The 25,621-nt window shown below is 42.2% G+C and overlaps 1 protein-coding gene and 1 long non-coding RNA gene across 2 annotated transcripts in view; one reads left to right on the top strand and one right to left on the bottom strand.

The window, feature by feature from the left end:
- The first annotated feature begins 4,363 nt into the window (after positions 1 to 4,363).
- Positions 4,364 to 14,255, top strand: HTR3C (5-hydroxytryptamine receptor 3C). The gene is made up of 9 exons (XM_014846245.3): positions 4,364 to 7,750; positions 9,084 to 9,250; positions 9,694 to 9,738; positions 10,455 to 10,564; positions 10,831 to 11,000; positions 11,567 to 11,727; positions 12,085 to 12,289; positions 12,478 to 12,693; positions 12,800 to 14,255. Exons 1-9 carry the CDS (start codon positions 7,684 to 7,686, stop codon positions 13,000 to 13,002), a joined length of 1,344 nt encoding a protein of 447 aa, XP_014701731.3. The 5' UTR covers positions 4,364 to 7,683; the 3' UTR covers positions 13,003 to 14,255.
- Positions 9,288 to 25,621, bottom strand: part of LOC139045251 (uncharacterized) — a 41,129-nt gene continuing 24,795 nt past the window's right edge. The window contains exons 2-4 of the long non-coding RNA XR_011503261.1: positions 17,759 to 17,840; positions 12,898 to 12,998; positions 9,288 to 10,705 (exon numbers count right to left, since the gene is read on the bottom strand). This is a non-coding gene — a long non-coding RNA (uncharacterized lncRNA). The remainder of the gene's footprint in view (positions 10,706 to 12,897; positions 12,999 to 17,758; positions 17,841 to 25,621) is intronic.

Here is a 25,621-nt window from a genome sequence, read left to right as displayed (position 1 = left end):
GTAGCTAGCTGATCACCCCCTGGGAAACAGTGCCATATTGGAAACTCAGTGTTTGTCTCTTTTCTTAGCAGGTTGGGCACTCAGCGGTGACTGTAACAAGATAGGCCTTAGTGTGTGAAAGTCTACATTGTGGAGCTCACACAAAATCTCTCTCACCACAGCCGTGTTGTTCATGAGTCCATTGAGCAGGGGCATGGGTAGCTCAGGGAAGAGGCTGACATTTTCTCACAGCTTCGGTCATCTTGTCAACTTGATTATTAACATCTTCCTCTGCTGAAGTTGCTCAAGACAAAAATATCTTCACATTCTGTGCCCGATTGAAGAGGTCTATTCACAAATCTCTTCCCTAGATCTTCTTGTTACCAATATTCCAGTTGTTTTTTACAAGTTACCTGAACACCCAACTAAACCATTACCCCCTGCACATGGATTATAATCACATAAATTTATACCTCCAGCCATCTCTCCTTCCAGGAAGAATGAACAGCCAGGCACATTGCTGAAAGTTTTGTCCCCCAGGAGTTTTTCCCTTCACCACTGTCCTTTGGCGCCATCTTGGAGTGAGGCTGTAGTGCTATAGCTGTACACTTTGGGGTAGCGTCAGTATATTGTACAGAACCACGTGTAAACTGTACCCAAACCTTTCTTCCTTGTTCAACTGATGACAGGGAACCTCCCATAAGGCCACTGGTATATGTTGAGAAGAAAGATGCAATGTAGGAAGAGAATAGGCCTGGGCTTCTGGGCACTTACTCATCTGGGTCACAATCTTTCACAGTCTGAATGGTAAAATGTCAAGGGTATCCACCAAAATAACAGAAATAGAGTACATGATTTCCAAATCAGTAAAAAAGGGAAAATGAAATAAAGAGAGAAAATCCTAAATAAATCCAAAAGAAGGCAAGCAAGGAGGAAAAAAAGAAACAGTGTGAAATGAAATGGCAGAAATAAATCCAAATATATTAGTAATCAAAATAAATGTAAGTGGATTAAACTCAACAATTTAGTCAGCGTTTGTAAAGTTGGATTTTAAAGACACACCTAAAACATAAGGACACAGAAAAGCTAAAGGTAAATGTTAGGAAAAGATATTTAAGGCAAATACTAATCAGGAGTAAGTTGGAATGGCTTGTCAATCTCAGACAAAATCATCAGTAAGAAAAAACAAGGCAGATATGAGGCTGGCCCAGTGGTATAGTGGTTAAGTTCGCACACTCCCCTTAGGCAGCCCTGGATTCCTGGGTTCAACTCCCAGCGTGGACATAGCACCACCCATCAAGCCACGCTGTGGTGGCATCCCACCTAAAAAAAATAGAGGAAGGTTGACACAGATGTTAGCTCAGGGCAAGTTTTCCTCAGAAAAAGCAAAAATAAACAAGGCAGATATAGTGTCTGGGATTTGCTTTCTAACATTTTAGCACAAAAGAGAAGGAGGAAGGGGAGGAGAAAGGAGCAGAGGAAAGAAGAAAACAGAGCTAGATAAAACATGTGTGACAAAGTCTTGATAACTGTTGAGTCTGGGTTGATGGGTATATGGATGTTCTTCAAACTATTCTCTCCTTCCTGTATGTTTACCACTTTTCATAATAAAAAGTTGATAAACAACCAAAGCAAGATGTAGAATAGTGTGTGAAGGGTGAAATGTATGGTATGTGATTATCTCAATAGAACTATTGTTAACAAAAAAAGGAATGTTAAATAGAGTTTGCTGTCTTTGGAAGGATATATTTATCCTATATTGTATACAGTATAGAATAAAAACAATAAAACTAAAAATAATGGCTACCTCTAGTGAGGTTAACACTGAGGGCAGAGGTGGAAATGGTGACACTTCCCTATACACCCTGCTGGCATCTTTAGAACTCTGTATTAAGGGTTTGTATTCTCTACGCAAAAAATTGAGTTAAAAAATTTTAAGTTGATGGAAAAGCATCTCATAGCATTCCAATAATCACAGCAAAAATATTTTAGATTCGGTAAATGTGATGTCCCTCTGTGAAATGGCTGGAATCAAAGAGTCTCCAATCAGTGTCTCCAGTGAGCAGAGCAATGTTGGAAGAACTCGCCTCATTGCTCTCACAGGGAAATGTGACACTGCCAGTTCCTGGTGCGCCCACAAGGAGCCTGCGCTGGCAGGATGCCAGGTAATAGAGCCCTTGGGCAAGGTCATTGGTGATCCTTCTCATTCATTCAACTGCACAGAAGCATCTAAAATACTTACTCAAACTAGCATGTAACAGGCTAAACTTTCAAACAGCCACTTTTGCTATACTCCAATAATAAATAATATTGAAACTGAAATCAGAAGTGAAAACCAAAATCAGTTGCCCTCCCCTTAAAGTGATTACGACACCTGTAAACACACTGCTACTCACTCAAGCTCTGTGGACAGCAGGGGAAAGGGCACCTATTGCTGTATGGGTCACGGAATGTTTACCAATTAACTGACCTTTGAGAACCCATGAGTACTACGTATATATTAGTCTTGGGGCTTGTTTGGCTACTTGGAAAAACTCCCTTTAAAGGTTAATGTCAAAAAATAAACCCTCTGTTACAATGAGTCCCATGACCGAAATGAACTTTGAAAAGGCACGTCTCTGGAATACATACTTTTATGTCTGTAAGTGCCCCATCTGAAATGGGGACTTAAAAAAAGTATGACCTTGATCCACAGGCCAGTGACATATTCTACTCAATATCGTGAAAGGAGGGTGTCTTTCCTGTAACCCAAGAGCTCAAAGGCAGGGCTGGCATCCACCTATCATAAAGACTGCCTCATACTCTGTTTAACCTTCTGCTATTCAACTGGGAAGAGGGTGGAGGGAGCTCCTGCAGTACCTATCAAGTTCTATTTCTTGTTCTGAGGGGTGGCTATACAGGTGTGTGTATGAAAATGCATCAGGCTGTACACTAACGATTTGAGCCCTCTTCTGTACGTATGTCACATTTCTACTGAAAATTATACTTTTAAAAACTCTAAAAAGAAGACAAAACAATTATTCAGGATAAAGAGGATTGCTACGTTATGATAAAATGTTTAATCACTTGGAGGATATAAACATTGTAAACTTGAATGCACCTAGTAAAATAGCATCAAAATATATAAAGCAAAAATTGAAAGAATTACAAAGAGAAAGTGACAGATCTACCATTATAATGAGAAATTTCAACATATTTCAGTGAATAACACATTAGGAAAGAAATAGACTTGACACAGTTAAATTAGATTTAATGAGGATATGCAAAACTCTACACTCAACGATCGAAAGATGTGCATTCTTTCAAGCACATATAGAATATGAAAAATAAGTATGCATGGGCTATAAAGCAAGTCTCAAAATTTAGTAGCAATCAGACTGTGTTCTCTGATATTTTATTTTTATTGTCATTAACAAACACTTATGCAGTGCTGATTAGGTACCAGCATTGTTCTAAGCATTTTACAATTATTATTCCATTTAATCCTCTTAATAACCCTATGAGATAGCAGCTGTTATTGTCATCCATTCTATAGATGAAGAAACTGAGGCAAAGAGGTTAAGTAACTTAAGTAATTTAAGCCCAAGATTTTACAGCTTATAAATAGTGGACCTAGGATTCAAGGGAGTCTAGCTTTAAAGTGCATATTCTTAACCACTTTTTTATGCTGCCTCTTTAATCACAAAACAATTAAACTAGGACTCGATAACAAAAAAAATAACCTACCCTCTTCCACATTTGTAGACTAAAAAGTATATTTCTAAATAACTCAACAAGTCAAAGAGAAAAATCGGGGCTGGCCCAGTGGTGTAGCAGTTAAGTTCATGCACTCTGCTTCCATGGCCTGGGGTTCACCAGTTTGGATCCTGGGTGCAGACCTATGCACCACTTATCAAGCCATGCTGTGGCGGCATCCCACATATAAAGTAGAGAAAGATGGGCAAGGATTTTAGCTCAGGGCCAACTTTCCTCAACAAAAAGAGGAGACTGGTGGTGGACATTAGCTCAGGGCTAATCTTCCTCAAAAATAAATAAATAAATAAAAACAAAAAAAAATTATCTTAAAAAAAAGGGGGGGCCAGTCCCTGGCCGAGTGGTTAAGTTCCTGCGCTCCGCTTTGGTGGCCCAGGGTTTTGCCGGTTTGGATCCTGGGCACAGACATGGCACCACTCATTAGGCCACATTGCGGAGGTGTCCCACATGCTAAAACTAGAAGGACCCACAACTAAAATATATAACTGTATACTTGGGGGATTTGGGGAGAAAAAGCAGAAAAAAAAAAAAAAGATTGGCAACAGTTGTTAGCCCAGGTGCCAATCTTTAAAAAAAAAAGAAAAGAAAAGAAAAATTGAATTTAAAACAATCTCTAGAACTGAAACTAGTACATATGAAAACTACTGGGGATAAGTGTTTCAAAGGAAATGTATAGCTTTAAATAACTATATAAGGAAAGAAGAGAGGATATAAAAATTCTAGGAAATGTAAAAGTAACTCATAGTAACGGATCAGTGGTTACCTGGGGGTCAGAAGAAGGGGAGGAATTACAAGGGCCGCGCGGAGGGATGGCAAAGGGACACAGAAAATTATGGAGGATGATGAATACGTTCATTATCTTGATTGTGGTGATGGTTTCATGGGTGTATATATATGTTAAAACTTGTGAAAGCATAGTCTTTAAACCATTTATTTTATGTCAATTGTACCTCAATAAAACTGTTTTTAAAATATGCCCATGAGTAAAAAATGTAAACATTATATATGGGGTGTAGAGTGAAAAGTAAAAGTCTGTCTGCATCTCCACCTACAACAACTGTCTTTGAAGTCTTCCCTTTTTAAAAAAAAGATTTTATTTTTTCCTTTTTCTCCCCAAAGCACCCCCGGTACATAGTTGTATATTTTAGTTGTGGGTCCTTCTAGTTGTGGCATGTGGGGCACTGCCTCAGCGTGGCCTGATGAGCAGTGCCAGGATCCAAAGCGGCGAAACCCCGGGCCTCCGAAGCAGAGCGCGTGAACTTAACCAGTGGGCCATGGGGCCGTCCGCCTCTCTGAGTCTTCTGTGAGAACCTTCCCAACATATCCATCTCCCTTTCCTCCAAGTAGCTAACAACAGTTATGAATTTTGTATTTATTATTCTCTTACTTTTTGTTTTAGTTTTAAGTGTTGCAAAGATATTTTCCCAGGTTGTGATTTGACTTTTCACATTTTGTGTCCTTTGATGAACAAAAGTTTAAAATTTTTAATGTCGCTCAATTTATCAATCTTTTCCTTTATGTTTATGATTTGGGGATCCTGCTTTAAGAAATCCTTGCTTATCCAAAGTTCTAAACCTTTAAAAATGCAGAGAAACTGGATCACTCGTGCATTGCTGGTGGGGATGTAGAATGGTACAGCCACTCTGGGAGAGTTCTGTAGTTTCTTTAAAAACTGTCCCTGCAAATACCATGCAACCCAGCAACTGTACTGCTAGATATTTATTCCAGAAGATTTATGTTCACACAAAAACCTGCACACAAATGTTTGCAGTAGCTTTATACATAATAGACAAAAATTGTAAACAACTTTGTTGACAACTCTGCAAAGAAAATGTGTATTCGGTCTCTGCTCCCAGTTCATGACTCAGAATTTCTAAAACCCCTGTAATTTCCTGAGTGATGGGGGTGTCAGGAGCATCTTTTGTTCTAGTATTTGGTCTTTGACTCTGGTTCCTGACACAGAGCTGCTGCATCCCTTGGGATTTCCTGGATGACAGGAGCATCTTTTGTTCTAATGAGGCAACTCTTGGTAGACTCCTGGATAGCTTCAGGGTGGGGGCCGATCACCAGAAGGACCATGCCGTGATTAGAAAGTTGGCACTTTCAGCCCCAATCCTCATCCTCTGAAGAGGATGAGTTAATAATCAATCATGCCTATGTGATGAAGCTTCCTTTAAAACTCCGTAAACTGTGGGTTCGGAGAGCTGCTGAATTGGCAAACACATCCATGTGCCGGGAGGGTGGCACTCCATGGGGAGGGACAGAAGCTCCTGAATCTTCCAGATCTTGCCATGTGTACATTTTCGTCTGGCTGTTCATCCGTATCCTTTATTATATCCTTTATAATAAGCCGGTAAACATAAGCAAGTGTTTCCATGAGTTCTGTGAGCCATTATAGCAAATTATCGAACCTGAGGAGGGGGTTGGCTGTGGGAACCCTCGGTTCACGGTCAGTTGGTCAGAAGTATGGGAAGTCTGGACTCGGGATGGTGTCTGAAGTCGGGGGTAGTCTTATGGGACTGAGCCCTTAACCTGTTGTATCTGTGCTAACTCTGGGTAGTCAGTGTCAGAATTGCTTGGTGTGTGGAAAAAAACACACAGTTGGTGTCAGAAGTGTTGTGAATAAAATACAGGAAATAAGCGTTTTCCCTTTCAACTCAGATGTCCTTCAATGAGTAAGTGACTAAACAAACTGTGGTACTCCACACCATGGAATACTGCTCAGCAATAAAAAAGAATGAGTACTGATACATGCAACAATCTGGATGCATCTCCAGAAAATTACGTTGAGTGAAAAAAGCCATTCCCAAAAGGTTACATACTGTATGATTTGACTTATATAACATTTTTGAAATGACAAAATTATAGAAATGGAGAACAGATTAATAGTTGCCAGGCAGTGGGGAGTGGGGAGGGAGGTTGTTGTCACTATAAAAGGGTGACATGAGGGATCCTGGCATTGCTGCTCTATATCTTGACTGTATCAATGTCAATATCCTGATTGTTATATTGTAACATAGTCCAGCCCAATGGTTTTCAATACAGTGAGTGTGAATAGAACCGCACTCACTGTGTGTAAATTTAAACACAGACACACACAACTCCATAGGGAAGGTAGGGGATGAGTCCAGGTATTTTCAAAAGGCTCATCAAATTATTTTCTGCTCACACACACACCCTGAGGGCCCCAGGGCTGTAGGCCTTTAGAGACATTAGATATGGAAGGGTAAGCAGGAGAGTTCCGTTTTAGCAGAATGGCAAAATGAAGGATTAGATGGGGGAAAACTAGATAGAGGACGCCTTACAAAGAGGCTATAGCAATAGTGCAAACAAGGGAGGATGCAGATGTGTGCTACAGTGCCAGCTATGGGAGCAGAGACCTGTTAGGTTTATGTCATGAAGAAGGAGCTTACTCCTCAATCCAGCTTCTTAGTTCAATATTGACAACAATCCCTAAAGTCCACAGTTGGAGAAAGGACACATTTCTAGGTCTGCAATAAAATAATTACATGTTTTTGCCTTACAAAATTACAAGAGAGCACCACCATCCCTTTCCTGGTGGTCCATGCTCTTTCTTTCTCTGAGGCACGATAGTTCCATAAGGACCTGAAGAGGCTTTATCAACACCCTCCCCTGCCCTATCTCCCAAGTCTCCTATTTTCCCTGAAACGTACTTGGAATTCAGATTTTAAACCATGTACCTAGACAAGGCTGCTTCTCCCCTAGTCCCGGCCCAACTTCCTCCCTGCCTGGAGCCCGGAAGGCATACCTGGACAGGGGCACAGCACGACACTCTGCTGTGACCGCTCTGGCCACAGCTTCTCATCAGTCAGCGGTCACCTGTCATGAGCAGTATTCAAAACCAGGAACCAAGGTGTGGTCTGAGCTTCTTTAAGCTCAAGGGTTTGGGGGTTCCTGGTGATTCCCCAGGGAAGAGTCCAGAAGAGCAAGATGGAAGGGGGGTGGCCTCTGAGAGGCGGATTCCTCCTCTGCCTCACTGTCAGCCTTCTACTTCAAGGTAAGATGGGGCAAGAACGTGGAAAGATAAAAATGCTGTTCTGGGCAAAATCCAGAAACCTTCTCATTCTCCAGAACCAGAGAGCATCTGAAGTAGCTGGGTTAAACATTTCCTTTCTCTGTAGTATCTATGTTTTGGCTTCCTTTGGGGACAGAAAAACCCATTTCACTGATCAATACACACAGCCCCTCTCTAATTTGCCTGCATAGGCATCTACCAAATTGTCTTTCCTTCCATTTTACGACCTCTCCAACTCCACCCCTTTATAATGTCCAACTTTTCCTTTCCACCAAGATGTAGCAACTATGAACAGGGTAGCTTAGGTCCTATTGACAATAACATAACTCCTTTCCCATTTCACTTAGGAAGATCTTGTCATAGAGGAGGTGATGTGGGGCGGGGCGGGGGGGGGGTGGCGGTGAAGGACAACGGTTTCTCCCCCCTGGGTTTTGTTTCTCTCTAGTTTGGAGATGTACCTTATGAGTTTACTGGTATGGGGAGATAGTGGAAGAGCTATGGGAAAAAACTTGCTGGCTTATAGTTACAGGAATAAGCACAGAGTCATCTGGGGTTGGGGTGTGGCTGAGGTGGGCAGAAGGGCTTTTACGTTTCATTGTATAGCTCCGCCAACCCCATGGCAGATGATCAATGAGATCTTCTCAAGATGGTGATGAGGAAAATGGCTTAAAGGAAAATGGCACACATCTTAGAAGTCACTGAATTTGAGAAGGGCAGAGATCACAGCACATAGAAGATAGTAAATTCACATTGAATACAACATTCCTTAAGTTCCCACGTATTTTACATCACACTTATATTTACTTCTCTCCAAATTTTTCCTTTCTGGAAATGGGAAAACATGGATGTAGAAAGGGAAAATTGAGAGAAAAAATTTTAGGGAAATTTTGTTCAGTGACTATGAGGAAGACTCATAATAGAGCTGGAAAGAAAAAAGTGTGGTCAGATAATGGCCACAACTTCAGAGTTGCGAGTATGGAACGAATAGGACTCCCCAGAGTGGCTGTTTGCATACAGATTTGGGTAGGTTTTATGAGGGAGAAAAGCACAGGAAGAATGGTCTGAGCCCTGACTCAGCTCACATCCACTTCCGCCATTTGCCTACCAGCCAGCCCAGCCCATCCTCCCCAGCCCTGGGAGGAAAGGCTTGGCCCCCTAGGGAGTCGTGGCCCAGAAAGGAGGGGCTCACATGCCTCAACCATGTCCACATTTTCTTTCTCTGCAGAGAGTCTCTCAGGCCCCAGCCCTGGTACTCCTCTCACTTAGGAAACACAAAAGCCCTATTCCCATCTCAGAGGGTCTCTGTTCTCTATAGGAAGGGCAAACGCTTTCACCATCAATTGCTCAGGCTTTGACCAGTATGGGGTGAACCCTGCTGTCCTCCAGGCTATCTTTGACCAGAAGGACTTCCGTCCGTTCATCAACTACAGCATCCCCACTCATGTCAACATCTCCTTCACCCTGTCTGCCATCCTGGAAGTGGTGAGTGCTGACTCCTACATTCTTTCCATAGGCTTCTTATAGGGACCAAAGACTCTTTACCCTGTCAACCAACAATGCACTGGTCCAGGGGTAAGCAATGAGTCCCCTGAATGGATTTTGCACAAGCTAGTGTTCATCCTGTAGGGGAGAGAGACATGAAGGGGAATGTTGCAGTAACATTTCTGCAGAGAACTTTTGTCCTTGAGTGCTGCCTGTATGGGAATATTCTACAAAAAATATATTCCCAATGGGCCCCCATGCTGTTTTTTCCCCTATTTTTTCCATGCAACCTGCATTTTTCTGACCTACCTTTCTTTTGGAACTTGTGATTGAAAAGCTGAGCTGTCACAAGGGACCACTTAGGAAACAAAGGCAGGAGGTAGGCTAGGACTTGAATTCATGGCATTAATGATCCTGCATGTTTTTTGCCTGTTTGTTGTCAGAATGTACAACTTCAGCTGCTGACGTCATTTCTGTGGGTAAAGATGGTATGTGAATTCAGCTTTCTTCTTTTCTTTTTCTCCTCCCCTTTTTTTTCTGGCTTTGTTTGCAAAAATGACATTTGTTCAAATCGACAGTACCCAAGGGAATAGATAAATCCAACCAGAATGTGGTCAGCAGTGTTGACAAATAGCTTTCTGGGCTGCCAATCATCTTTGAAAGATATAGATGGAAAATACACAGAAGGAGGGCAGTACAGTTGGAGGCCCCTAAGCAAGCTTCAGCTCCCACCTGTATCCAGCACCCAGCTTAAGATTTCCCTTGAGTGGGAAGGAAAAGGTCAGTAAGACTTTGTCAGCTAGAGAAAGGGAGACGTCACTAGGGTAAGAAGGGGAATCAGAGTTTAAAAGGAGATGAGCTCAAAAAAAACCTGTGCATCAGTGTGCACAGTATGATTCTATCTGTGTAAATTTAAAAGAATGCTGGAATATCTATTAACTTTTTTCTGAATGATACACAAGAAACTGTTAATAATAGGACTGTGTTGGGGATGTGGACTGAGTTGGAGTGAACTGAGGAGGGAGAAGATGGTGATTTATATCATACCTTTCTGAAATGGTTGAAGTTTTATCATATGCCTATAGTCCCTACATTTAGAAAAAAATACATGCCTATGTGTATATTTTTAAGAGAATGAAAGGGTAGGAGATGTTGACATAAACTAGCTCCAGGTTCCAGCCATAATCATCTCTCTGTGCCCTAGATTTGGAATAACCCATTCATCAGCTGGAACCCAAAAGAATGTGGTAATATCAATAAATTCGCTGTGACAGCTGAGAATCTGTGGCTCCCAGACATCTTCATCGTGGAATCGTGGGTATCAGGGCTGGGGAAAGCTGGAGGGAAGACCCTTCTGCAAGGAGCAGGCCAGGGCAGTGCAGGGCAAACCCATTCAGTGGGACCACTAAAAACTCGTTCAGAGAAGAGCACAATCACAGGTCATTAACTTCTCCCCTGGAAATGGGAAAAAGATGACAGAGTGGCCATAATGAGCAACACTGGGAAGCCCCGCCTTAAGAGAGAAACTTAAACTGACATGAAACCCAGAGCATTTGCCTCCCTCCCATTCTGCCGCTTAGCACGGATGTGGATCAGATCCCAGAAGGCCTCTCTGCATATATGACTCACGAAGGTGACATCGTGTATAACAAACCAGCACGGATCACCAGTGTCTGTAGCCTGGACATCTTCTACTTCCCCTTTGACCAGCAGAACTGCACGCTCACCTTTAGCTCTTTCATCTACACAGGTGAGTTGCAGTGGAGGTTGTGGGATCAACCAGTGGGGCAGCCAAAAATCACACATAGGCAAAGTGGGGTTTATTTTAATGCATAAAAAAGGACAGTGGAGGGGCTGGCCCCGTGGCCGAGTGGTTAAGTTCGCGCACTCCGCAGCAGGCGGCCCAGTGTTTCGTTAGTTGGAATCCTGGGCGCGGACATGGCACTGCTCATCAGACCACGCTGAGGCAGCGTCCCACATGCCACAACTAGAAGAACCCACAACGAAGAATACACAACTATGTACCGGGGGGCTTTGGGGAGAAAAAGGAAAAAATAAAATCTTTAAAAAAAAAAAAGGACAGTGGAGTATTTGCTAGTTGAAGATGTGTGGATGGTGGGGTGGGAGGCACTTGAACTTAAGAGAGGACAATACTTCCTGAAAAATCGAAAGAAGGCCATTGAGCAGTGAGGAAGCCATGTTGCAGGGCAATCTGAAAAAGGCAGCTGAAGCAGTTTTCTAATTCATCACTCAGAGCCCTGCACAGAGCAGGTGCTGAAAAGATGTGTGTTGAATGAATGTTTGTCTCCTCTGCAGCGGAAACCATGTCACTGGGCATGGACAGGGAAGTGTGGGAGATAGTGGACACCTCGCGTGACATTGTTTTCAGGCAAGGGGAGTGGGAGCTCCTGGGTATCAGCAAGGCCACCCTGAAGACGTTTGTGGGCTCCAGACTTTTTGACCGGATCGCGTTCTTTGTAAGCCCAGAGATTCTGGCATGGCTACCCATTCTCCATATCTCCCTCCCTTTCTTTTAAGTCCCTCTCACTACTTGCCCAAGACCAGAAAGCCCCTGGGAACCGTAACCCTCACAGCCTGCCTCTCTCCCAAGCCCTCCAATGCAGCCCCCCTTTCTGAATCTGCCAGGTCTGGCTTAGGTTTTCTTTGATGGGTATGGGAGAGTCTCTTTAGTCACATGAACGCTGCTTCTCATCCTGTTCTAGAAATGCCCCTTGCTGGGGTGAGGACACCAAGGAAAGAAGGGGCTGGAACCATTCCTCAGTCTCCCTTCAGCCCTAGCTTCACCTGGCTCTCTGCTCTCTCCTCCCCACTAGTTGGCCATCAGGCGCAGGCCCAGCCTCTACGTCATAAACCTTCTGGTGCCCAGCAGCTTTCTGATAGCCATCGACGCCCTCAGCTTCTACCTGCCGGCAGAAAATGAGAATCGTGCTCCATTCAAGATAACCCTCCTGCTGGGCTACAACGTCTTCCTGCTCAGGATGAGCGACTTGCTCCCTGCCAGTGGCACCCCCCTCATCAGTATGGCCCCTGCCACTCCCCACCAAGCAAAGGCAGCAGGGGACAGGGAGGGGAACCAGGAGAGCTGGCTGCCTCTCCACTTGAGGAGGGAAGGGGTTCTGAGGAAAGACTGGATTTGGGGAAAGAAGCTTAAGAAAAGCGTAGAGATGAATCTGCCCTGGGTTATTCACAATTTTCTTTGCCCTCAGGTGTCTACTTTGCACTGTGTCTGTCCCTGATGGTGGTCAGCCTGCTGGAGACCATCTTCATCACCCACCTGCTGCACCTGGCCACCACCCAGCCCCCACCCATGCCTCGGTGGCTCCATTCCCTGCTTCTATACTGCACCGGCTCAAGGAGATGCTACCCCACTGCACCCCAGAAGGAAAACAAGGGCCTGGGCCTCACCTCCTCCCACCTGCCTGGTGAGAGAAGTCAAGCCTGTCCACACACTCTTGACTTCCCCAACGCCCCAGTTCTCTAATCCTGTCTCCTTCCCACTTCACAGCTGAGTCTCTGTCCTCTCCACAGGCCTGAAGGAGCCGCGAGAGTTGGTAGGGAAGGAGCCGGGACCCAGAGAGGCAAAGCGAAATGGGGGCTCAGAATTGACAAGGGCCCAACTAACTGACCTGTGGATGGAGTTCGGCTGCAGGATGGACACCTTCCTCTTCCGCCTCTACCTCCTTTTTTTGGCATCCTCTGTCATCACAGTCATCGTCCTCTGGAACACCTAGGAATCAACATTGCGGGGGCGCCCCATGTTCAGGTTTCTTTGGCTTCAAATGACCATCCCAGACTCTGTTCCTCTGCTCCAATCTGCATACACAGTTCCAACTATGCCCCTGACTCCTGCTCCAGCCCTTCCTGCACTTAAACAGAACTGCTGACTCGCTCAGAAGTGAGACTGTATTTCCAAAACTTAATGAATGCAGAATATATATGTTTATGTTAGAAATAGAATTTTACTGGAAAAGGAAGTTTTCATAATAAACAATTACAATTATTTACCAAAAAAGTGACTTATGTTACTGGTGTAGAGGAAAGGGATTAAACTTCTTTTTAAAAATAGGCCAGGGGCTGGCCTGTGGCCCAGTGGTTAATTTCATGTGCTCCGCTTGGGCAGCCCAGGGTTTCAACAGTGCAGACTGAGCACCACTCATCAAACCACGCTGAAGCAACATCCCACATAGCAGAACCAGGAGGACCTGCAACTAGAATATACAACTATGTACTGGGGGGGTTTGGGGAGAAGAAAAAAAAGGAAGATTGGCAACAGACGTTAGCTCAGGGCCAATCTTTAAAAAAAAAAACCAAGAAATGCAGATTCTCAGGCCCTAGCCCTGATCTCCAGGATCAGAAACTCTACGGGCAGGGAGCTGGCAATCAGTTTCAGCTAGCTCTTCAGGGGTTCAATAAATAAATAAAAATAGGCTAACATTTATTTATCCTTTTAACAAATAAATTGAGCACCTACTATGTGCAAGACACTGTTCTGAGTGCTGAGGATACTGCAGTGAACCAAACTGACAAAATTCTCTATCCTCGGGGAGCTTCCCTTGGGGGTGGGTGGAGACAGACAGTAAAGAAGATAAACGGGTAAAAACACAGAACATGTGCTAAGTCTCAAGGAGAAAAAGCAAATCAGGGAAGGAAAAACGGGAAATGCGGGGAGAGGGTGGCCAAGGAAGGGTTAGCCCATGATAACTTCCTGCCCTGCTGGCTCCTACACGTTTCCACCATAAGGCGAGATGGACACGGTTGGAACCCAGTCTTTCACCTGAGGCTCAGAGGTTATGTAACTTGCCTAAGGTCATGCAGCTCTTGCTATTTTTAGTTCTTTTTTCAGGGATAGGCTTCGGGTGTGAATTTAACAAGTGTTTATTGAGCTCAGGTGATGGTATACACAAACGTCCCTGGGTAAACCCCACTGGAGACTGGAGGACGCAGATCAAACACAGGCTCTGTCCTCAAAGAGCTTGTGGCCCATCTGGAGAAATAAAATACATATTTATACAATTTCAATTAAATGTAGAACATGTTTTTAAAGTTTTGTTGAGTGCCATTAAAGAGAAACTGCTATAAAGTTCACAGGAGAAAGGATTCTTCTGGCCAGAGCAATGGTCCTTAATCCATGTTAGAATCATCTGAGGAGATTTTTAAATAATCCTAATACCCAGGCTTTACTCCGCACCAATTACATCAGGACCTTTCACGTGGGCCCTGGCTTTTGTATGGTATGGTTGAAAACTTCCCATGAGATTCTAATGTGCAGCCAGAATTGAAAATACTGAGGTAGAGGCCAGGGGAGCTTCGTGTGAAGGATGCAGTGTTTGGGTTGGACTCTGAAGGATGATTAATATGAACAGATGGAGGGACATGAGGCTTGCTGGAACTGACTAGTCACAAGACACCTCTGGGGTGACACGTAGGAGAATCACAACAGATCGGGTCTCATGGGGTCCGTGGATTTGTGCAGCAGTGGTTGAATGGTGGGATCCAGGCAGAATGACAACACACTCATTCTCGTGGTCCTCAAGAGGCTCAGTTATCCAAAACAAGCTCATAAAATCATCTGCCAGAAATAGCCCCCCAGTAGAATACAAAATGGTGCAGACACTTTAGAAAACAGTTTGGCAGCTCCTCAAAGTGTTGAATATAGAGTTACTATATGACCTAGCCATTCTGTTCCTAGATATTACTGAAGAGAAATGAAAACATATGTCCACACAAAAATGTGTACTCAAATGCTCAAAGCAACATTATTCATAATATCTAAAAAGTGGAAACAACCCAAATCTGTCAACTGATGAATGGATAAATAAAATGCTACATGTTCATACAATGGAATATTATTTGGCCACAAAAAGGAATGAAGCAGTGATGCATACTGCAACATGGATGAATCTCGAAAATATGCTAAGTAAAAGAAAAGCCAGCCACAAAAGGCCACATATTATAGAATCCCACTTATACAAAATGTCCAGAGTATGCTAACCTATAGAGACAGAAAGCAGATTAGAGGTCGCCCAGGACTTGGTGGTGAAAGGGGCAGGTGAATGAGGAATGACTGCTAATGGGTACAGGATTTCTTTTGGAGTGATAAAAATGTGCCATAATTAGATTGTGGTGGTGATTACATAACTCTGTAAATATATAAAAAGATCATTGAACTGTGTGCTTTAAAAGGGTGAATTTTAGGGTATATTAATTATATCTCATTAAAGGTGTTGAACAACAACAACAAAATAAATAACCCCACCACAAAATTCCCTCTGCCCACCACCTTCCTCCTACTTATGTTTCATTCCAGTGCTTCCCACCACCATCTCCCCAACTCTGATTCTTCGATCCTTATATTCAACTTTCATCAGTGTCTGCCCCCGGTCCTCCTCCACCATTGGATGACTAACCGGGGGTTCATGAGCCTCAGCTGCCTACTCCCCTGTCAGCTCTGCATGCTTCCTTGATGTTGACATCATCCACAGCTTCAGCTCAGACACAGCTTCCATCATCTCTAACTTCTGTATGAAATGCTCACCAGTCAGACCAGCTCAGGGCTCCTTGATAGAAGGTGGGAATTCAGACATTATATCTAAGACAAGTGCTTCCCAGAGTCTTGGAATATTTCCCATGGGGATGGAGGAGTTTGGAGGAGTGCAGTGAGTAACAGCAGCCCTGCCTCACTTTCTGCAATTGAAGATGGAACTGCAGGGCTGGGGTAGCTGATAACCCCTACTGGTCAGCAGGCAGGTGGAGCTCCCGTACGTGCAGCATGTCATCAGGCTTAAATGAGAGCTTCTGCCTCTGTGGACCAACCAGTCTTCTGGTCCCCAGAACAGCTACGTGGAATAAATGAAGGAGGGAAGCATTCATTCATTTATTTATCCAATCTTTACTAAGTGCTTCCTTAGGTACTAGACAGTTTTTTCTAAGCACTGGGGATATGACAATGAATAAAACAGACAGGAGGAAACATTTTCTAAAGTAACAAACTAAGATGATTTTGTATACCGATAATTGTTCTGAAGAAAATAAAACAAGGTAACAGGACAGAGAATGACACACAGATTAACAGGATGTTCCAGGAAGGCCTCTCTAAGAAAGTGACATTTGTGCCAGCCAAGAAATGAATGATGAGATAATGATGTGATATGCCCTGAGATAGGGGACTGATGTATTCATAAGGGGAGGTTAGGATGACATGTGATAGACAGGCACTACATTTATAGAAGTAGATCTGGGCAGCCAGGATCTTTGGATGAACAAGGTGAGAAACTGGAGGGAGAGTCCCATGTCCATTATTTTGTTGCTGTTGTGTAATGTTTAAGGATTGTGAGAGTATATTTACAACCCACTCAAAGGGTTTAGAACAGTGTCTTTCAAATAGTTTTTATCCATCACAGAATCTATTCTACTCACCCATGCATGCTGCCTCACTCAAAAAAAACAACTGATGATCGCGTAGAATTGAAAAGGAACAAAATTAAAAATTGCAGCAAACTTATGCTAGAATTATGTATAGATCTTCTCACTATATATTATACAAGAGAATATGAATTTACACATCTTTTTAATTGTAAAACAATGCCCTATAAACTATAAAATACGTAATATTTTTATTGCACTTGTCTTGATATTATATTACAAGTTATTGAACTAGCTTAGACTCTCTGAAAGCACGTCACCAATGCAGCGTCACTAGACAAGCAGATTTTGGGGGAATTTGTATACGATCATTTTAACAGTAAGATAGAGATACCTGGACCACAAAGCAAAGCTACTTTTGATGCAAATATGCATCACAACACCCTGAAGCGGGACTCAAACAACCCACGTGACGTTGAGTAGATGATGATGAAGCAAAGGTAGCAGTTTACTATTGAAAAGCATGGCGAGCACCTTGACTGCTTCAGATCAATGCACTGATTTAAAAAATCCTGCAAACTGAGAGAATTCCAACAGTCCCCTCTCTGCTTTCAATAGGATCTTAACAGAATGCCAAACTTGAATCTCAAGGATGCTCAAGTAATGTACAAATTTTGGTTTACAAATGCCTCATTTTAGCAATCCTAAATTAGGAGGTCCTTGGGAACAGGTAAAGCTGAAAGGAAGACCTGAAGAAAGGACTTGGATTTGTCAGCCCTTCTGGAGGCCATCACCTCCCTAGAGTGGAGATCCTACTTAGACCCCTCTGAGACCGTTGGTGACGTTAAGATACATGCAAAACAGCATGCTATGCATAATGCACCTACATTATCCATCTTTTCCTGACAAAATTTGGACATGCTGTCAGACTTTTTTTCTGATTTGTAAAATAATTTACATGAACAGCCTTATAAAAATCTATAAATAAAATTATGTTCATAGACTTAGTGAATTGCCTTTATTAAAAAACAAAGTTATGTGAAAAGAAATATGAAAGTTACAAAGAAAACAAAGAACTTGTATCAACTAACACGCACCTGTGATTTTCGTCATTGATTGACCTACCGTTGGAGTTGATGAGCTGATGAACTCTTATGCCATTTGTCCTTGTTGAGCAAGAACTCTGCTTGTTTGAGTATTAATGGGTCTGGAGTAAAACAGAGACATGATGGATTATCCAGTTTTCATGAAAGGGTGTTAATTTAGGCCTTTCCTTGGTTTGGACATAGAAAAGTTATTGCAATAATAATAACTATCATTTACTGAGTACTTTCTTTATGCCAAGCCATTACATTCATTATCTCATTTGATCCCCACGACAGTTCTATGAGGTAGATATTAATATTATTCCCAGTTTACAGATGAGGACACTGAGGTAGAAAGAGGTTAAGATGCTTCCCCAGGATCACGCAGCAAGTAAGTGGTAGAAGTGTATTGAACTCAATTTTGTCTAACTCTTAATTCTATATTTTAACACATCTAGGTCATTTCTGAGGAATGCAGAAATAATAATAATTCTTGATCATGAAAAACTAAGCATTAGACTCTGAATCCAGAACGATCCCCACTAAAGAGCTCATCCCACTTCATTCTATTTGATAACCCTTAACCTCAGGATATCAATCTTCACTATGGTCACCATCAGCGTTTGGACTTTCCACAGCTCTCGTGATTTCCTTGCCTCCCACTGGCACCCTCAGAAACTGTCTTGTTCACTCACAAATGAATGTGTCTCAAACTGATAAAATCTGAATAAGCTCTATGGAGGTACTGTTAAAAGATAATTTTCAGAAAAAGGCAAAATCATGACTCTCATACAAATAAAAAAGGAGCACGTATGAAAGAAGGGATTGAACTCATACAATATTAGAGAACCAGGCAGATGTTAGAACTGGCTCAAAGGAAAAGTCAAGAAGCACAAATTTATACAGAGTAAAGATACTGAATTGCAAATAAAGACAATTTTTCTGCGGGAGGGGGAGGGAAGTCCACTGGAACTCTACAGGACAAGATAGAGTTTGCATATAGACAATGTTGATATTTGCCTGAGCACTGTCTCCCCAGAAAACAACAATGGTTAAGAAATTCCCCCAATCTTTTGCTTTCTAAAATCCCCCCGACCCTTTCGTGTTCCAGCAAACAGCTGACTGCAAAGAAACTTCTTCCTGTATAACTTAGTTAAAACTTGTTTTCCACTCTTTCTCAGGACTCCCACAGGACTCACAGATGACTCCCTTGTTTACCTGTGACAATGCCAAACACAGGCTTTTCCCCTTTTGCCTGAACCTGCCCACAAGGCCAGACACAGATCCTCCAACTACTAGTTCTTTTTCACATGAATGATGAGCTGAGATTAGAACTGTTTATCCCCTGAAACTAGCCAGACACAGAGGGAAACATTTTCTGTTCAACTGACTGAGACTAAACAACCCCAAATGTAAATCATTCCACCTATGGCTTGCCTACTTCCCCCTATAAAAAAAGCTGAGGTAACACCACCCTGCTCATGTGCTCTGATCTATGGATCTGGGTGATCTCCACATTGCAACAGCCTGAATAAAGTCAATCTTCTTAATTGTTTGGTTTTTGTCTTTGACAATATTCATCAGTTACCTGCTGTTTAAAAGAACTCCAAAATGGCTCAAAAACAATGAACAGGGCTAGAATCAGACAGCTGGGAGCAGTTACTATAGATGATGCATAGTTTCTCATTGAATCACAAATTTTTTCCTGTAATTTTCTCCCTTTTGATAAAAAATCACCTCAAAGGAAGATTATTCTTGATCACAAAATAAGGCTGGTCTCATAACATTTGCCTTCACTTTTTACATCAGTGCAAGAAGAGTGGCAATTTGCCATTTAGGCCTTCTTAAGATTGCTTGGCTGAAGGTTTTCAAAAAATCTCAAATTTGACTTTTAAAGACCTTTTGAGGTTAGGTAGCCACACCAAGATCTCACCACCAGATTTCACCTGTGGTACCCATTAGGTGAATTCCTCTCTTCTTGAAGACCCCAAAATATCCTAAGATTCCTGGATCTGGCAGAAAGTGACCTTACCCACCTAGCAGCTGGGAACCCTGTAAGCCAGGTACCAGCCAGTTTTCCCAGAAGGGGCTGTAAGCATTGGCTTCATAAAGTCAACCTTAGTTCCTTAGTAGTGCCTGCCCATTTTTTCTTCTTTTTTTTTATGAGAAAGATTAGCCCTGAGCTAACATCTGTTGCCAATCTTCCTCTATTTTATGTGAGATGCCACCATAGAGTGGCTTGATGAACAGTGCTAAGTCCACGCCTGGGATCCAAACCTGAAAACCCAAGGCTCTGGAAGCGGAGCACATGAACTTGACCACTACACCACTGGGCAAGCCCCTGCCTATTTTTGATGACATGAGCATCATTCTCAAATATAACATACAAGGCAGGGCCTGGGTTCATAGCCAATGTTTCCAGTTATGCCCTGGTCAAAAGGAAGACAGATTCTTATTGAATCTATGCCAATAACTATATGATCATGAAAATATGATCCTTGTAAGAATATTCAATAAGGGTTTCCAAATTCCAGAGAGGTCAAGAAAGGAGAATAAGATATCATTTATAAACATTTCTTTTTAGTTTACAAAAGGAGAATTTGAAAAAAAAAATGTAGAGGCCTGCCTACCACTGGCCTAGTGGTTAAGTTCTGTGCGCTTCGCTTTGGGGGCCTAAGTTTGGTTCCCAGTCATGGACCTACACCACTCTTCTGTCAGTGGCCATGCTGTGGCACGTGGCTCACATACAAAAAGAGGAAGATTGGCAACAGATATTAGCTCAAGGTGAATCTTCCTTAGCAAAAAAAAAAAGTACAATTATAATTACTGAATTCTTATGAGTTATAGATACCTTAGGAGGAAAGAAAAAAGGCTTCCTTAAATATCTAGAAAATAGAACATTACGAAAATATTAACAATAGTTTAAACAAAGACTGTAATCATCCTTCATCAGTTCATTCAGCCCTATGTAATTAGTTCTTGTTCCACTGGCCAGTGGTCTCATACACCCATCAGCTTCTCAACTAGAGTTCTAGAAATCCTGACTCAGTCTACTAGTATGGTCTCAAAGTGAGCATTATATAAAAATGGATGAACGTAATCTTTACAAAGAAAAAATATTGAGATATAACATATAGTAATCCTGACTTCATAAATCATGAATATACTAAGCTTAATGTAAGAATATACCAAGAGAGTATCAAGAATATCAAGAGGTTCAGCAAGACTTTGTATATTAATGAAACTACATAGATCAGTGATACGAATCACCAGTTGAAGCCTAGAAGATGCTAGATTCAAATTAAAGAACTAAAAATGTGACTATGTTATGATTAAAAAGATACAATAGCTGCAATTATGACCAAACGCTCCAAACACACAACCAAGAGAACTGCTGCCCTCTTCTGGAGGCCGACACCCCATGATTCAGTTCTGGCTCAAAGGAGAGAGGATGCATGCAGAACCTCTAGACTTACTTTTTCTTCCTTCCTTCCTTCCTTCCTTTGTAAAAATGATTTAAAATTCACACAAAAGTTGCAAAAATAGTATACAGAGCCCCTGTGTACCCTTCACCCAGATTCCCCAATTGTGAATGTTTCTAAATCATTGAGAATAAGTTGCAAAATTGCTGACCCATTAAACCTGAATACTTCAGTGCATATTTCCTGAAAACTAGGACACTTTTCTATACAACCACAGTACAACCATCAAATCAGAAAATTAACCTCAATCCAATATTACCATCTAATCTACAAGCCCTATTTGAATTTTCCTCTTGTCCCAATCATGTCTTTTATAGGTACAGGATCCAATCCAGGAAGACACACTGTATTTAGCTGTTATTTCTCTTCAGTTTCCTCCAATCTGGAACCGTTCCCCAGTCTCCTTGTCGTTCATGACTTTGACATTTTTGAAGAGTACAAGCTAGTTAGTTCTCTCTCAATTTGGATTTGTCTAATATTTACTCATAGTTTATGCATTTTTTGCAAGAATACCCCAGAAGTGACACTGGGTTCTTCTCAGTGCATCATAGGAAGTGCGTAACGTCAATTTGTTCCTTTACTGATGATATTAACCGTTATCACTTAGTTAAAATGAGGTCTGACAGGTTTCTCCACTGTAAAGATAGTCATTAACAAGCATGGCATACTTTGTAATTAATAAGTATTTTGTGGAGAGATACTTTGAGACTATGTAATTATCTCATTCCTCGTTGTGATGGTTCTTGAATGAATTACTTATTCTGTTGTCTTTACAAAATTGGGATTTTCTAATTCCATCGTTTCTTCTACACTTACTCATTGGCATTCTAATGTAAAGGAGAGCTTTTCCTTTTCTTTACTCATTCACTCATTTATATCAGTATGGGTTCATGGTTCCCTATTTTATTCAAAGAGTTACAATCTGTTATTATCAATATTTATTTTGATGCTCAATTGTTTGGGCTTACTATAGATCAACTAAGAAGAAAGCAGTAGTTGGTGATATAGCAGTGATGGGAACTTGGGGGAAAATGACAATTTCACTTGCCAATACCCTCTGCCAAAGACGTCAGGAACACACCTATTGTTAAACAAATTGGCTTTACTACTCATTGCAAGAAGGGAGAATATACACCATAGGTACCCATGGGTTTTCTCAGTAAGAGAGTACTGGAAAGAACCTGTCATAGGAATTGGGCTGCCAGTGAGTGATTTGGGGAGAGAATAAAGAAGTGCGATTTGTACAAGATTGAATACTTAAGAGAATTCAAGAGTATGATTGGATAAAGAAGTATCAGTTATTCATTTAGCAAGAGAAGGGGAATGTTTGGTATTTGTGGGTTTGCGTGGTTATCTTATTTTTCTGTTTGGTTTTTGGGGTTTTTTTGAGGCAGATTGGCCCTGAGCTAACATCTGTGCCCATCTTCCTCTATTTTATATGTGGGATGCCTGCCACAGCATGGCTTGATAAGCCGTGTGTGGGTCCGCGCTTGGAATCCAAACCAGCAAACCCCGACCACCAAAGCGGAGTGCACAAACTTAACTGCTACACTGCCTGGTTGGCCCCACGGTTATCTTGCTTTTGTGTGTGCTTAGACAAAAGTACAAAGCAGCCTTGTTTTGTCTCATTCTGTCATGGTCTCAGGATAATCATGACTGAGGTTGGTATTGTGTAAAATTGTATACATCCAACAGGAGAACAAAACGACCTGCAAGTGTCAGATCAGTTCTGGACATCAGGGCATTATTTCCTTTTCAAAATGTAGCTTTCTAAAGGTCAAAATCAATACACAACTGGGCAGAATCAAACATGGACGACATACACTAGGAGAGAAGATTTCAAAACATTCAGAAGAAAGATATGCCTTCCATCAGCATGTGCAGGTCCTCTGAGTCCTCTAAATTCTCTTGTCTCCATGGTGATATCTCTTGTCTCTTGGTCGCTGGGTGCTCTGCTGGCACCTGCTGCTTCAAGTCTGCCACTGGTGAATTCTTGGTCTGACTCTTGGCTCTGACAGAGTTTTCCGTCATTGCATTGGTCCCACCACAGCAATTGCTGCTGCCGCAGACCCCTCAGAGCCTCGCCCACGGCCTCCTTCCAGCCTTAATAGTCCATCTCACAGGCTTCACTGTAGAGTTGCTTCATCCATCACTGGCTCCACAGTAGCTGTGTAAGCTCCCAGTGCAGCCTCCATCCACCTTCCATGCAGGGCACGGAGGAATTCCTGGTGCCCTTCCACATCTTATGGGGACCGAGGAAGGTGCTAGGAGCGCTAAATCAGGCTCTCTCTCTGCCTAACCATTCTGTACTCCAACAGCTTCCACATGACTGTTTGGGGCCACAAGCAATGGCAGTTCTTTCCAGAATCCCAAATGAGTGGTGGGGCACAAGCCCGTCTCTGCTTTTGGCTTTTCTCTCAACCTATCTAGCCCCTCCCAACACACACACACAGTCTCAGATTTAAGCACAGAGAGCCCAATTGTGTGTGTGTGTGTGTGTGTGTGTGTGTGTTGGGAGGGAGCGTCTCTCTCTCTCTATTTCTTCTTCTCTCCTTTGTCCCGTATTCCATCAGGCCAAAAAAAGAAGAATTTAGTCTCCTTCTACTGCAGTAGAGATTTTCCATGAGTCATTCTTCTGGGGGGTAGCACTTGCCTTCCCCACAGCAGACAGGGTTACAGAGGAAACAGACTTATGGGGCTGCACAGAGATAGATATATGTGTGTTGGGAGGAACAGTGAGGATTGAAAATTTCATAAGTTTAAGGTTTACACATTCCTCCATCACACATGATAATGGTCTTAAAATATTTGAAAGGTGTGATGCAGAAGACAGAATTAACATTCTTTATTCTCTACTGGGTAAAGATTACACCAGTGGTGTAAGTTACACGAAGGCAAATTTGGATTTTAAAAAAATTTTCAAGTAACCAGAGATTTTGTTCAAAGACAAAATAGGATAATCTAAGACGCAATGGAATGGTGTCACTGGAAGTATTAATATTAAACCATAAGGTTGGATGACCATTGATCAAAGATACTTCGGGATAAAACTACATTGGCTGAAAGATTGTAATAGATGACCTCAAAATTACCTAAAAATACAGATTCTTATCTTTGTGGGGTTTTTTTTTTCAGAATGAGAATTTTATCATACATCTTCTGACGTTATTAGCAACCAGACTGCAGACTGATATGTCTCTGAGCTGGCCATCTGTGATGAGAAAATAGCCATTTTGAGTTGTTGCCCAGGCATTTGACAGTATGACAACCCTGCTCACACCGAGTCTGGATATTTAGATAAGGACCCGAGCTTAGGATCCTGGCCACAGGTTCCCGCCTTGCTTTTCCCCAGAGCACCTTTTAAAATGACCACTCAGAGTTGAGCCCATGAAAAATTAGTGATGGCCACCCCAACTGCTTTATAAGTAATAGGTACTTGCTACCCGGCTCTCTATCTCCCACTTGCTCGTGACCTGGGATGGAGGACTGCTCTTCCCCCAGCTCATTGCACCCTCATTCTGGGATCTGTAAGTAATAAACCTCGTGATTCACTTCCTTTGTGTGAGGGTATTAAAACTGCACCTTCAATCAAATTGGCCCCAGGGGTTTTCACTTCCCCCAAAGTGGGAGCTTGGATGCCAAGGAAGCTACCTGCTGGCCCTGTGTGGGTGGCTTGTGCCTCTTCATTCAGCAGGTCATAATCTACATATTCTCAACACAGCAGCTCTGGGTTTCCCAACGCACCATCCACTACTCCCCCAATCTCAGAATCTAAAATACAGCCAAAGACTTGGAGCAAGAGGTGGTGAGGAAAAGTCATATGCAAGGAATTGAAACACCAAGTCTGTATCACATATTGGTGTGGAATTTGAATTTACACCAATCATATGATTTGGGACTTTTAAAAATTGATGTACACCAAAAAATTGCCTAGACTTGGTAAAACCCCAAAAGCCATGGCAGAGGCAAATGAAAATTTTCTCTGTAGGGAAACTTCACAACCCAAGGCACATGAAACTCCCACTGAAATAATTTCCTAATGAAGATGAGTTTACAACCAAGAATTACAGATCACATGGGGAAACAAACCACAATGAGACAAAGTTAGCAAAAATAGCATACCAAGACCTACGTGTAATAAAACAATCTGAAACAAATGGTGAAATAAACATGTTCTGTCCAAAGAAAATTCACAGAACTTTACTTAATACAAATATTTTGTTGACCAAGAAACAAATTGTTTACGAATAGGGAGACTCCCAACCAAAAGTGGTTAAGAAGCTCAGCTCTCAGTAGTTACAGTTCAGTTTATAAGTATGAATGAGTAAGTACATTGTTTTCTAGTGTGATTGGTTACTAGAAACTTAAATTCTTTTTCATTGCATAAGCTTATGTGTTTGTAGCTGATCAGCTAGGAAGCT

The sequence above is a fragment of the Equus asinus genome, chromosome 5, assembly GCF_041296235.1.
Source record: "Equus asinus isolate D_3611 breed Donkey chromosome 5, EquAss-T2T_v2, whole genome shotgun sequence".
Lineage (NCBI taxonomy): Eukaryota > Metazoa > Chordata > Mammalia > Perissodactyla > Equidae > Equus > Equus asinus.
This window is presented reverse-complemented; position numbering and strand designations above follow the sequence as displayed.

Excerpts from the sequence above, each read along its gene's own strand:
- HTR3C (XM_014846245.3), top strand. The coding sequence starts at position 7,684 with ATGGAAGGGGGGTGGCCTCTGAGAGGCGGATTCCTCCTCTGCCTCACT. Across the intron at positions 10,565-10,830 it reads GACATCTTCATCGTGGAATC|CACGGATGTGGATCAGATCC; the intron begins GTGGGTATCAGG and ends TCTGCCGCTTAG. Across the intron at positions 11,728-12,084 it reads TTGACCGGATCGCGTTCTTT|TTGGCCATCAGGCGCAGGCC; the intron begins GTAAGCCCAGAG and ends CCTCCCCACTAG.